This window comes from Haematobia irritans, chromosome 4 (genome assembly GCF_050003625.1).
Source record: "Haematobia irritans isolate KBUSLIRL chromosome 4, ASM5000362v1, whole genome shotgun sequence".
Taxonomy (NCBI): domain Eukaryota; kingdom Metazoa; phylum Arthropoda; class Insecta; order Diptera; family Muscidae; genus Haematobia; species Haematobia irritans.
In genome coordinates, this window is record NC_134400.1 from 227,060,975 (window position 1) to 227,074,930 (window position 13,956).

At 32.4% G+C, this 13,956-nt stretch overlaps 1 protein-coding gene across 1 annotated transcript; it reads left to right on the top strand.

Moving 5' to 3' along the window:
• The first annotated feature begins 6,347 nt into the window (after positions 1 to 6,347).
• LOC142236714 (adenosine deaminase-like) lies at positions 6,348 to 11,428 on the top strand. Its single transcript, XM_075307958.1, has 3 exons — positions 6,348 to 7,301; positions 10,063 to 10,245; positions 10,308 to 11,428. Exons 1-3 carry the CDS (start codon positions 6,480 to 6,482, stop codon positions 10,944 to 10,946), a joined length of 1,644 nt encoding a protein of 547 aa, XP_075164073.1. The 5' UTR covers positions 6,348 to 6,479; the 3' UTR covers positions 10,947 to 11,428.
• The last annotated feature ends 2,528 nt before the right edge of the window (positions 11,429 to 13,956 follow it).

The window sequence follows — 13,956 nt, forward strand, 5'->3', positions numbered from 1 at the left end:
CATGCCTCGAACTTAATACCCAACTTTACGACAAAATATCGACGAAGTACTGTTTGATCACCAAATGAAAAATACGTCTATTACATCGGTTAGTTCGTGTAGGATTTTTTGCGTTCAAGATATTTGAAACCATTCACTATTTCCAACGTGTAGCATAAAACTAGACTGGACACTGGCCGATTGGCAGTTTTACTCGTATATTCATATGTTCTCTCATTCACAAGTGGCGATTTTGCGTCAAATGTGAATTTCGCTTTGGTGTTAAAATAAATGCGGAATTCGTAAACAAAAATAATTGCAAAATATAAACAAATGCTCCTGTTGTTTAAATCATATTTTCTGCACTTTTGTCTATTAATTGCTGAGCAATTTCAAACTATTATCTCATTAGTTTCTCATTTAGAGAAAATTGGCATCATTGTCTTGAGGAATTTCCTTTCTTTTCCGAGAAGAAATCTTTTCGGAACTATGTAGGGTAATTAATAGGCCCTAGTCTATTGGTTACTCTACACCGAACAAAATTATTAGAATATTTTCCTTTAACTACACTGAAAAAACAGTGAACCCACCAGGAAGAAAACTTTCGGTTAATTTTAGAAAATTTTGAATATTTGTAGAAAATTTTAACTAAACAATATTACAAACGTTGGCATCACGCCGATGTCATAAAAACAAGTAAATATTTTTTGACAAATTCAAGAAAATTTATTAGACATAAATAAGTTTTTTCACTTGTTAAAGAAAATTTTGTAGTTTGAAGGAAAAAGTTGGAGTTCAAAATTGCAAGAATGTTTTTAGTGACATACGAAGTTCATGATGGACGCACTTTTGGTAAAATTTACAAATTTAAAGAAATTCTGAACTATTTTGTGGAAGACACGAATTTAGTTAATCGTTATGCTTCATTTGAGTATATTTTTTTCCTCGGTTATAGTTAATTTAACTAACGTACACAGAAAAAAAGTGTCTCATAAATTTAAGAAGATTTTTACAATAATTTATTACAAGAATTTTCCAGAATTTTAGTTCATTTTTCGTATCTTCAACGAAAATTAACTACTCGAAAGGAAATTTTACAAATTCTAAGTAGCAATCGTTTAGTTCATGGCCTACAAAATACGATGGAAATTTCCTTAAAAAATTTCTTAACTGGTAGTTAAAAATTCGTTTGTCATGCTATAAAACTACTTGTGAAATGTAAAGTATTTTCTAAATAATAAGTGCAATTTACTATAAGATTTTTTTGTATGAGAAAATATTTTTTTACGAAAAATGAACTTGAAAGTGGATAGCAATTTCTTACTGACAATTCCTATAGTTAATAATTGTTGGTAAAAAATTACCCAATGAAATATTTTTAGTTCACATGTAATTAAATTTATAGACATTTTCGTCAAAAATGGTAGATAACATTTCATGAAGTTTTTGCAAATTTTAAGTTAAACGTTTCATCGTTCATAAACTGGTGTGCCTTTACGAATATTATTCTTAGAGTAAATTGTCAGCAGATGCGATGAACTAATGCATAGTACAGAGATCTTTATCGGAATAGTGGAATGTGATTAATGTAAAGATGATGTTACTTGAGTTTTGTTGTGTATACATGAGCGTGGGTTTGTTTTTATTTTTGTTCATTTAGTGGTTTGTGTGTGCGTGTGTTTGTTATTCGTTGATGGTTTTTGGCTGGATGAGGTGTTGTTTTCAATAAAGGCACATGTGTTTTTGTTGTTGTAGGGATGTTTTGGCTTTGCTTGGTTTTGTTTGGCATGCTTCAGTTGTACAGTTGGCGTTGGCGTGGGTTGTTGCATCTTTTAAGCAGGTTGCAACAAGGGAATATAAAGGCATGGAATATTTTGGATTTTTGAGACATATATTGGTGTTTGTTTATTAAACCTTTTAAATGAAAGTTATTAATATTTTATCGGTACTTTAGAAAAAAGTTATTACGAATATTTAGTAAAATATGTTGAAATTGAAGGTGTATTGAAATTTTAATTATTCAATGTAAAAAATTAATATTAAATTCCAGATGAATTTGGAAAATGTTTGTTATATCTCAGCGTACAGTTTAGTCATAAATTGGTAAGTATTTTTTTAATATGGATTTCTTTTAAAAATAATATATTTTTTATGTATATTATTATTTGTTAATTAATTTTTTTGGAAACCAGTTTAATGCTTTTCTTTGTTGTAAAAGCAATATTTAATTTCAGAGCAACTCCACATGGATACAAATAAATTTAAAAAATAGAGAATTGGTAAGTTTTGCTAAAAATTGGCTTTCTTTCAACTAGACTATTTACGTTTTTATGACCTTTTTATCATCAAAATTACAGGTTTTTAATACCATATGTTAGTATTTCTTTAATCAAATTTTTTGGAAACCAATGTTATATTTTTAATGTAAAAAACAAATATTTAATTTCAGAATAACCCCTTTAAAATTTGGAAAAATTTTTAGTACTCCTTTGCCTGTAATTTAATAGTGAATTGGTAAGGATTCTTTAACTTTCTTTTAACCCTGGACAGTCATCCTTATTTTTTGTACATTAACGTCATCCTTCGTCATTTTGACTACGGCTGATTTCAAGACGCTATAATTTTCCTCGTGAGAGAAAAAGTGAACCAAACTTGAATTTATTTTGTTATTCAATTTGGTTTTAATTAGTATAAAACAAAAGTTCATAAAACGGTCGAATTAGTATAACTTAAATTTACCATTTCCCAATAGACTAAAATGCATTTTAAATCGACAATGAAATTACGTGTCATTTTGACGAATGATGACTGTCTAGGGTTATCAAGAATATTTGGTTTTTTATGCATATTATTATTTTTTCATTAGATTTTTTGAAAACCTATTTAATAATTTTATTTAATGTAAAAAATAAATATTTAATTTCAGAGTAACCCAAATAAATTTGGACAACTTTTTATATTTCCCCTCAGCGTACAATTTAATAGAGAATTGGTAAGTTTTATATTAAAACTTTGGCTTTCTTCCAACTAGAATATTTATTTTATTATATCTTTCACATCGATAACAACACAGTTTTATGAGTTTATTTAGAATACTTCATTATTTCTCTAATTGTTTCAGGTACAAATTTATGAGAAACGTTTTCCAAAGAAAAGTTAAATTCCTTACACCATTTGATAAAATGCCCCAAATATTGTAAGTTACAAGCTAAAATGAAGAATTAAAAATTATATTTCATTACATGGTGTTAATTTTTAACAATTTTCATTATTGTTTCCATTTTTTCCAGCAAGATATGTGAAAAAATTACCTACGATGAATAAAAAAAGGATAAGTCAAAATGTCCAAACAGCGAGTTCAAATGAACTACTCTCTGTTCCACGTGGTCATAATTTTTATTCACAAAAAACATTGTATTAAGAACTTTCATCATAAGTTTTTATAATAAAGTACTTTTGCTTTAAGAAAGTTTAATTTTAATGTATGATAATTTTCATAATAGTAAAACGGTTTGTTGTTCCTTTAATTATTTAATTTCTCTGTACTGTGGAATGATTGATTTAAAAATAGTTTAGTCGTCGACATTTTAAAGAGACTGTTAACCAATTTTTATTATCGGGTTTCTCACAAAATAAGCAAGTAAACCAAAATAATACTGACTTTTTAACTTGGTAGGGGTATATAAATCTTATGGTGTTGTAAAAATGAACTAAACTACAATGTTATAGATGAACTAAAATTTAAGAAAATTATAAACTAGACAAGTTGAAAAAAATCTTAAGGGCTAAATCATGGTCAATATTACTACAGTTTAGTTCATTTTGCAATGGAAAAGGGTTCACTGTTTTTTCAGTGTACACAAACAATTATTAGAGTAAAGGAAACTTTCTCCAAACATAATAATTCCATGAACTAAAATAAAGTTCAATTGGCTTTAGTGAAATAGAGAGTTCACTTTTTTTGAGTGTACTAAACTGTTTCATGGGAAAAAGTTGCTATATTTAACTTAAATTTTGATTATATAAAAACATGCCTTTAAAACAGTATTTTTATACCCACCACCATAGAATGGTGACGAGGGTATAATAAGTTTGTCATTCCGTTTGTAACACATCGAAATATCGATTTCCGACTATATAAAGTATATATATTCTTGATCAGGGAGAAATTCTAAGACGATATAACGATGTCCGTCTGTCCGTCTGTCCGTCTGTCTGTCTGTCTGTTGTAATCACGCTACAGTCTTCAATAATGAAGCAATCGTGCTGAAATTTTGCACAAGCTCGTCTTTTGTCTGCAGGCAGGTCAAGTTCGAAGATGGGCTATATCGGTACAGGTTTTGATATAGTCCCCATATAAACCGACCTCCCGATTTGGGGTCTTGGGCTTATAGAAATCGTAGTTTTTATCCAATTTGCCTGAAATTTGAAATCTAGAGGTATTGTAGGACCACAAATACGTGTGCCAAAAATTGTGAGTATCGGTCCATATTTTGGTATAGCCCCCATATAGCCCGATCTCCCGATTTTACTTCTTGGGCTTATAGAAATCGTAGTTTTTATCCAATTTGCCTGAAATTTGAAATCTAGAGGTATTGTAGGACCACAAATACGTGTGCCAAAAATTGTGAGTATCGGTCCATATTTTGGTATAGCCCCCATATAGCCCGATCACCCGATTTTACTTCTTGGGCTTATAGAAAACGCAGTTTTTATTCAATTTACCTGAAATTGGAAATCTAGAGGTATTGTAGGACCACAAATACGTGTGCCAACAATTGTGAGTATCGGTCCATATTTTGGTATAGCCCCCATATAGACCGATCTCCTGATTTTACTTCTTGGGCTTATAGAAACCGCAGTTTTTATTCAATTTATCTGAAATTGGAAATCTAGAGGTATTGTAGGACCACAAATATGTGTGCCAAAAATTGTGAGTATCGGTCCATATTTTGGTATAGCCCCCATATAGACCGATCTCCCGATTTTACTTCTTGGGCTTATAGAAACCGCAGTTCTTATTCAATTTACCTGAAATTGGAAATCTAGAGGTATTGTAGGACCACAAATACGTGTGCCAAAAATTGTGAGTATCGGTCCATATTTTGGTATAGCCCCCATATAGACCGATCTCCCGATTTGGGGTCTTGGGCTTATAGAAACCGTAGTTTTTATCCAATTTGTCTGAAATTGGAAATCTAGAGGTATTTTAGGACCATAAAGAGGTGTGCCGAAAATGGTGAGTATCGGTCCATATTTTGGTATAGCCCCCATATAGACCGATTTCCCAATTTTACTTCTTGGGCTTCTAGAAGCCGAAGTTTTTATCCTATTTGTCTGAAATTGGAAATCTAGAGGTATTTTCGGGTCACAAAGAGGTGTGCCGAAAATGGTGAGTATCGGTCCATATTTTAGTATAGCCCCCATAAGAACGATCTCCCGATTTAACTCATTGGGTTTCTAGAAACCGTAGTTTTTATCTGATATGCCTGAAATTGTAAATATTCTGGTATTTTAGGCTCACAAAAACGTGTATCGGATTAAGTTTTTATCGGTCCATTTGGTAATGCCTCCATATCGGTCTATATGGAGGGTGTAGAAGGCGCACTGATCATGAAAATTGCTTGAAACTCAATGTAAAATTTCCAGATTTTACTTCTACAGATTTAAGATTTCAAATCAAGACGTTATTTTATAATTTTATTGCACACTTACAAGAGATGTTAATGATTCCTCTAAAACTCAAACAAAAATGGTTCTTATAAATCCAGAATCTGATATAGTCCTCATAGGTGAAATCTTTAAATTTATCTTCGGGTAGTGTCCTCAAGTCCTCAAGCCCTCCTGAAATTTCAAAGGAAACCCTAATATTTGGTTCATGGTGGTGGGTATTTAAGATTCGCCCCGGCCGAACTTACTGCTGTATATACTTGTTTTATTTCATTTAGTTCTTTCATTAAATTTCACGAATTTTTCCTTAGGACAAAATATCGACGAAGTACTGTATGATCAATAAATGAAAAACAAAACTGTATGAAAAACACGTCTATTATATCAGTCAATTGGTGTAGGATTTTTTTACATTCAAGATATTTGAAACCATTCACTATTTTCAGCGTGTAGCACGAAACTGGACTGGACACTGGCCGATTGACAGTTGTACTCGTATATTCATATGCTCTCTCATTCACAAGTGGCGATAAAGATTTCGAATTCTGACGACGTCGACAAGAACAATTCAAAAAGTAGCCAAATATACACAGTCACCTCTACCTAATCCTCATGTAGCCATGTGTGTACATTCATTTCGTATTTGCAGATAAGCTGAGAAGAGAAATAGAGGCAAACGAATAGCCAGGCAAACGTTTAACAACGCGAGCAGATTAGTGGAGTGAAGTAGTTGAGAAGAAGCTATCGCTGGGAAAGTGCGTAACGGTTAAGTTCTTCGGACATTGCAATTAGTGTAAATTCGCGAAGAGATTATAGTGTGCAGACGTAGAATGATGCCTTGGAAAGTATGGTCAGTAGGTGTGTTCTTTCTGGCTTGTTGTTGCATATCGGTGTATGGACGGCAATATGGACGTGAGGAATTAAGGGCCACACATATGGTACAGCAGCCGACGAGTAGGGCATCGACGAGACCTTCACCTGAAGCCTACAATTCTCTACGGGACATATTTTTCCGCTATGAAGAGTCAAAATCATTTGGTGCTGACATTGAACTGACTGAGTTGGAGCTAAATGCCAATCAGATAATAATGGAAGCCAAAACGAAAGAGTACGAAGAAGGCATGATTGTTCCGCATCTCTTCGCCCCTTCACAGCACTTCTTCACTGTCTTGGATGAAATTAGACAGTCTCCACTCTTTCAAATAATTTCGAAGATGCCAAAGGGTGGTGTATTGCACGCCCATGACACTGCATTGTGCAGTACAGACTTTCTTATAAAATTGACCTATCGTGAGAATCTGTGGGTTTGCCACAATAATGAAAAGAAATCAATGGAAACCTTTAAGTTTTCCAAGAACAAGCCAGAGGTAACCGATCCCCATGATGATTGTGTCTGGGAGCTGATGTCGAAAGTGCGTGAATTGTACGGCACAGATCAGGTTGATGGATACCTTAGAGAACGCTTCACTTTGTATCCCGTTCAGAAATTTGTGGACAATAATGCAGCTTGGGAACAATTTATGGGTATTTTTCGTCTTCTGGATGGTTTATTGTTGTACGTTCCAGTTTGGGCTGATTACTACTATAATGCGCTGGAAGAGTTCTATGCTGATGGGGTACAATATTTGGAATTCCGTTCAACTTTACCCATTGTAAGTAGTTATGCAGATTTTTTTTTTTAAATATGTATGTTATTTTGGGCGAGGGGGGGGGGGTCGCGAATAGATGTGCTGAATTTGGTTTATATCAGTTTATATAATATAGCACCAGGAAAACACACAGGATTTCATATCGGGGGACCAAATCCCCCACAAACAAGTAGGGTTTTACATACATGAGCTTTTTTTTCTGATTCCATCGTCTACATATTGTTGTGGGTGTTGTATTTGCAGGGAAAGTTTTTTTTTTATCGTTACTTGTAGATATGTCATAAAGATCATTTACATTTATTCGTGACCATTTAATTTTAAACTTTTTTGCAACGAAAAATTTTTTATCAAAACTAAGCAACAATCAACACTCGACTAACGCGCAAAAAGAAAATCGTGTGTACATGCGCAAAATAAAATGTTCATGAAAAAATGTACATGGTCTTTATGAAACCCAGCAAAAAAAGCGTCGCCAAAAAAGTAATGAAAATGTTCTTTTTGGATCTGGAAGTGGTGCAAAATTGACGCAGAAGCGATGAATTTAACATGGTCTTGTCATAGGACGGAAGTCCTCCATTTCAACAGCCGTTGCACTGAATTTGCATCACTTCTTTAGGTGTGATCCGAATTCAATGTATTGGATGTAAATTAAAAAAATTCTGTGATATTTTGTCAAATAAATAATTTTTATAATTTTGTATAATTTTTAAATGATTCTAACGCTTGTCGGAAACGTTTGACCTCAAATATTTCTAAAAATTCAAAATTTTTTCAGATTGGATTTAGTATTTTTGTCCACAAAATTTAATTGATTTGTACCATTTTATGAATTCTTATTCTGTTTTTAATCTATTTGAAACAAAAAAAGTTAAAATTATCCATTAAAAGTATGAAAAAACCAAGTTATAAAAAATTGAATTAAAAGAACTTCCTGGGTAGTTAAAATAAAGAACATCATTGGGAGTGCGTCTTCTGGAAGTGCTTTTAAAGTTGTGCCTTTGGAAAAAACTTCCAAATTTTTTTGCTGGGAAACTGTAATGCTTCTTGTATCTATACGTAACCGATAAAAAAACTTTCTTTTGTGCAAAAAAGAAAAAAAAAAAATAATAATAGTTAGGTACATGATTTCCCCGATCATGTAATGGTCTTCAATTCTATAATTTAAATAATAGAATATGTTTGCGGCAGAACTATTTAAATGCTTATTGCCAGCTTAAATTATTCTCGGCTAGAAAATTCTTTTTATAAAGACATGGTTTTCGCGACAATTACATGCTCTAGATATTTATTTACCGCACTAAATGGCAATGCTATTATTTTTTTTGTTTACTATTGCTTTGATATTCGCAATTTTTGTCAATCGTACCAATCGCAGTTTCTGACAAAAGGTCAGTACTATGTTCGCTTTTCGCGTTGAAAGTTTCGTGGTTACTTTACAGTTCAATATAAAGCAGATAAATTAACTCAATTGATGCGCAGTTTCTTGTTCCTCTAGATTTCGGCAAGACTTTACAGGAATAAGTTTGATTATTTAAGGAAAAGCAATCGCGAATTGTACCTACCTATAGATAATTAATTAAACAAATAGATGACCTGTCCAAAGACAATAAATTTGAGGAAGATAGGAAATTGGCTTGCGCCATACCAAATGTTGCATTTACCATGTTAGTTCCATACATGTTTGTAATTTTTTTAATTGTTTTTCGTTTTTATTTTTTAAATGAAAAACTTAATTTTCTTAATGAAACAATGTTAAATTTTAGGCAACAACAAAAATATTACATTTTCCCGTTTAAGGAAATCTATTTCGTGCACTTAATTTCTTTTTATTTGCATTTTAATGCTATGTCAATACTTGTCGTATACGCGTTTGGTTCGAGTATGAAACTAACACGGAAAATGGTTTGATCTCCTCAGTAGCCAATTTCCTATCTTCCTAGAGTTTATTGTCTTTGGACCTGTCCTTCTCAGCACCGAAACTGTTGCAGAAACCCAAATGAATTTTCTGACAGTTTGATTTGTGTTTTTTGTGCCCTCAAAATTAAATTTTGCATTTTCGTGGTTTTGTCACTATTTTGTGTGCATATATAAACTTTTGAATGTTCAAAATGTGAAAACGAAAATTAACCCTTAAATGCACAGGAACACAGATTCCTCCGAAAAAATATATAATATGCAAAATGCTACAAACGAACAAAAATGGGAAAGAGAAGAAAAGATATAGTGCACAATAAACTAAGTTTTTGTTTACAAAAAAACAATTTGATTTTAGTGGAGAATAGAGATATGTTTACACTACACAGATTTTTACCATCATTACATTTATTTCTGGTAAATATTATTTATCTTCCAATTTGTAGATTTTTGAAGATTCGGGCAAAATTTTATTTTTAATTTTGGTTTCAGATTACGCAGAAGTACTATAGATTTTTTGGAAAAATATATTTTTTAAAACTGCATTTTGATGCTTTAAAAGCTACAGTTTTGATTTCGTAAAATTCGGTCAAAATTTTAAGACGTAAGAATGAAAACCTAGTGTAGTACAAATTTCGTGTGGAATGGAAAGGTATACATTTATAATTATATTTATAATAGAACTGTCCTGAGATTAGTCCCCAATATTTCTATTATAAAAAATGTTCTGTTTTATAATGATCGTGGCAAATGTTAACTCTTTGTTACGTTGGTAATTTATATTTGTAGTTGCATTTCTAGTTTTACGGAGTACATATAATATGTTGTATTTCTATTGTCGCATTTCTAGCTTTACGATTTGGATGGAAATAAATTCACCGAACTAGATACTGTGGATGTTTATAAACAAACATTGGATAAATTTATGGCAGCCCATCCCAATTTCATTGGATCGAAACTGATATATGCTCCCATTAGAAATGTTGATGACGCTGGAATGGAACATTTTCTTAAGACCTGCATCACCATAAAGGTACAAATTTGTGGTTTGGAGTGAAGAAAGTTCTATTGTTAATTTTGTATTGTTATTTTTAGGAAAAGTATCCCAGCTTTATAGCAGGCTTCGATTTGGTGGGCCAAGAGGAACCTGGCAGACCTCTGAAAGATTTCATACCGCAATTATTGAGCGTCCCTGATGATATTGATTTCTTCTTCCATGCTGGAGAAACCAATTGGTTCGGGTCGTCTGTAGATGAAAATTTAATCGACGCTGTTTTATTGGGCACCAAACGCATTGGTCACGGTTTTGCTTTGGTGAAGCATCCCTTGGTATTACAGATGGTGAAAGAACGTAACATTGCTGTCGAAGTTAACCCGGTGTCTAACCAGGTCTTGCAGCTAGTAGCCGACTTCCGTAATCACCCCTGTTCTCACTTCTTTGCTGACAACTATCCAGTGGTCATTTCTCCTGACGATCCGTCTTTCTGGAAAGCGTCTCCATTGTCTCATGATTTCTACATAGCTTTCCTGGGTATTGCCTCAGCTCACTCCGATTTGAGACTTTTGAAGAAACTAGCATTGAACTCAATTAACTACAGCTCTCTAACACCCGACCAGAAGATTGAGGCTCTAAAGAAATGGCAAACCCAATGGGATATATTCATCTCGAATATGGTCAATGGTGAAGATTCAAACTCCGCCCAAAAACGTTTAGCAACCAATATGATCGATTGACTAGCACGTCTGTTGGTCCCGATATTAGCAATGTGGTTTAAGAGAATAGTATCGCATTAAATTTAGCCTCGTATGCCCTTCCTTACCATTTCGCCTAACATATCGCTTCCAACAGCCTCTATTAGCCTTCGTCCACATTGATAAACGAAAACAGAATATATTATGTTATCGATTTTATTCGAATTTCAAGATAACATTGATCAGCGTCAAGTATTTCATGTGATGATAAGATTTGAGATTTTCTCCTTACTAGTTCTGGTGTAGTACCCCGTCCAACCTTTGAAGTATTCAACAGAAGATTACAGTGTAACTCAAAATGCTATGTTTTAATGTGTTGCGTTTGTAATATACATTCGATAGTTTCTGCTAATGCAGGACACTAGTTAACTTTTTATAATTTTTATTTTATTTTACATGTCGTTTTTAACCAATAAAAGAACTGAAGTAAATTTCTCATTCCATTGGGAAAATAATCAAAAGAAGATATTTGTCTTTGAGCTTTGCTTGTTGGCTTGATATTTGGAAAGTAGAGAAGATATATCCATTTTACTTTCTGTTAACTGGGAGTTAAAGTCTAACGGAGCTACATGAAAATGGCCGTTAAACTGGCAATTTTTATGGGAAATTTAAAATTTACCCCAGTAAATTATTTGTAAATAAAGAAGATAATTTACGCAAATGAAGTTAAAGTTTATGTCAAAAACCAATCACTGTGTGATTGAATCACACAATTTATTGATTCCGTGACAAAAGTCAATCAAATTTTTAATTGAAAATCGTGTTGGTTTTCAATCAAAATGGGTGATTGAAGACATTTAAATTAAAAAATAATTGAATCTGTGTTTCACCGCATAAATCATAAACTGACTTTTGTGAAATAAAATGGCTTTAGCTTTATATGGAATGCATTCTACCTAATTTCTACGAAAAGCACACCGTTCAAACAAATAAAAATGTCTTTGGCGCTATACGAAGTTCAATTTTCTTCACAATGAGTTCATTTTAACTTAAAGAAGTGGTCACCTTTTTCTGGGTGTATATTATTTGACTATATTATTTTTTAACAATCTCTCCGTATACCATAACAACACGATTCCAACTAAAAAAAACAATCCACGCGCAAACATATCGATTACATCGATGACAGATATCGATTACAGGTAGATAAAAGAAATATAGGAAACTTTTCCATATTCTACCAAGTGTGTTTCCTTAAATTTTGAAAGGATTGAATACTTCTTAGTACAAATGAACTAAAATATTTTTCTATGCCAAGTGTTATTCGTATGTATGATAAGATTTCTATAATAAAGGATGTCAGAATTATCATTTGGTAAGAAATTTTACTAAATTTGAGAAAACTTGGTTTTAGTTCACCGTGGTGCAATGGTTAGCATGCCCGCCTTGCATACACAAGGTCGTGGGTTCGATTCCTGCTACGACCGAACACCAAAAAGTTTTTCAGCGGTGGATTATCCCACCTCAGTAATGGTGGTGACATTTCTGAGGGTTTCAAAGCTTCTCTAAGTGGTTTCACTGCAATGTGGAACGCCGTTCGGACTCGGCTATAAAAAGGAGGTCCCTTGTCATTGAGTTTAACATGGAATCGGGCAGCACTCAGTGATAAGAGAGAAGTTCACCACTGTGGTATCACAATGGACTGAATAGTCTAAGTGAGCCTGATACATCGGGCTGCCACATAACCTAACCTAACCTAACCTAGTTCAGTTTTTGTTTATTTTTACGAATGCTTTGTTATCAGTGAATAAAATTTTCTTTTTCAGTAGTAAATTCTTACACCCAGCGAAGAAAACAGTATTAGTAAAATTACATGCCATATTCTAGTTATTGAACTATTCCTAACTGCTTCAGTTTAGGATTTTTTTACTGAAACAAGTAAATTTTATTATTTCACACAAAAATTTAACTCAATGGAAATAAAATGGCTAACTTAAATTGATAAACATTTTTTCCTTTAGTTTCGAAGGCACTTTTTTCTGGGTGTAATAAATAACAAATATAATACATAAAATATTTGTTATTTTAAAATAATTAGAAAATTTTTCGTTTTTTTAAAATTATTAAACATAAACAACAAATAATAAGTCTATCAATTTTCGTGATGGTGTACATTCTACCTAATTTCTACGAAAATCATATCGTTCACACAAATAAAAATGTCTTTGCGTTGTACGAAGTTCAACTTTCTTCACAATGAGTTCATTTTAGAGTTTATAAAATGGTACAAATTTGTCAAATTTTACCGCAGAAATGCTAAATCCATTTCAGAAAAATTTAATAGTTTATGAAAATATTCGAGGTCAAATGTTTCAGATAAGCGTTGTAATTCATTAAAAATTATAAAAAAAAAATATTTGAGAAAATATCACAAAATTTTTTAATTCACCTTATAATAAATAAACTAACTTACAATTTAGAAGACAATGTTAAGAAATAAGATTATATATTGCCATCGGCAACTGCTACCACAATACAAAGTCGTAAATAGGTTTTCAAATTCTGGGGGGTCAAAGTTTCTGGGGGTCTAAGCCCCTCCCCATAGGCCTTCCTACGCTAATGCGTATACCATAACAACACGATTCCAACTGAAAAAAAAACAACCCATGCGCAAACATATCGATTACATCGATGACAGGTATCGATTCCAGGTAGATATAAGAAATATAGGAAAATTTCCTATATTCTAACAGGCGTGTTTCCTTAAGTTTTGAAAAGATTGAATACTTCTTAGTACGAGTGAACTAAAATATTTGTCTATGCTAAGTCTTATTCGTATATATGATAAGCTTTCTAAAATAAAGGAAGTCAGATTTATCATTTTATAAGAAATTTTACTAAATTTGAGGAAACTCGGGTTAAGTTCGAGTTTTGTTCATTTTTCCCATGGTGTATATAAAACAATAGTGATTTTTTGGAATGTTCATTTCTCCCACACTAAATGATAGGAATTGAACCAACCTTAGGTATATTGGGAATGAAGTAAACACGA

What these genes read in the sequence shown, in the direction of transcription:
- LOC142236714 (XM_075307958.1), top strand. Translation starts at nt 6,480, where the DNA reads ATGATGCCTTGGAAAGTATGGTCAGTAGGTGTGTTCTTTCTGGCTTGT. An exon ending in TCCGTTCAACTTTACCCATT is followed by an intron (nt 7,302 to 10,062) that starts GTAAGTAGTTAT and finishes TCGCATTTCTAG; the next exon opens with CTTTACGATTTGGATGGAAA. An exon ending in AGACCTGCATCACCATAAAG is followed by an intron (nt 10,246 to 10,307) that starts GTACAAATTTGT and finishes TGTTATTTTTAG; the next exon opens with GAAAAGTATCCCAGCTTTAT.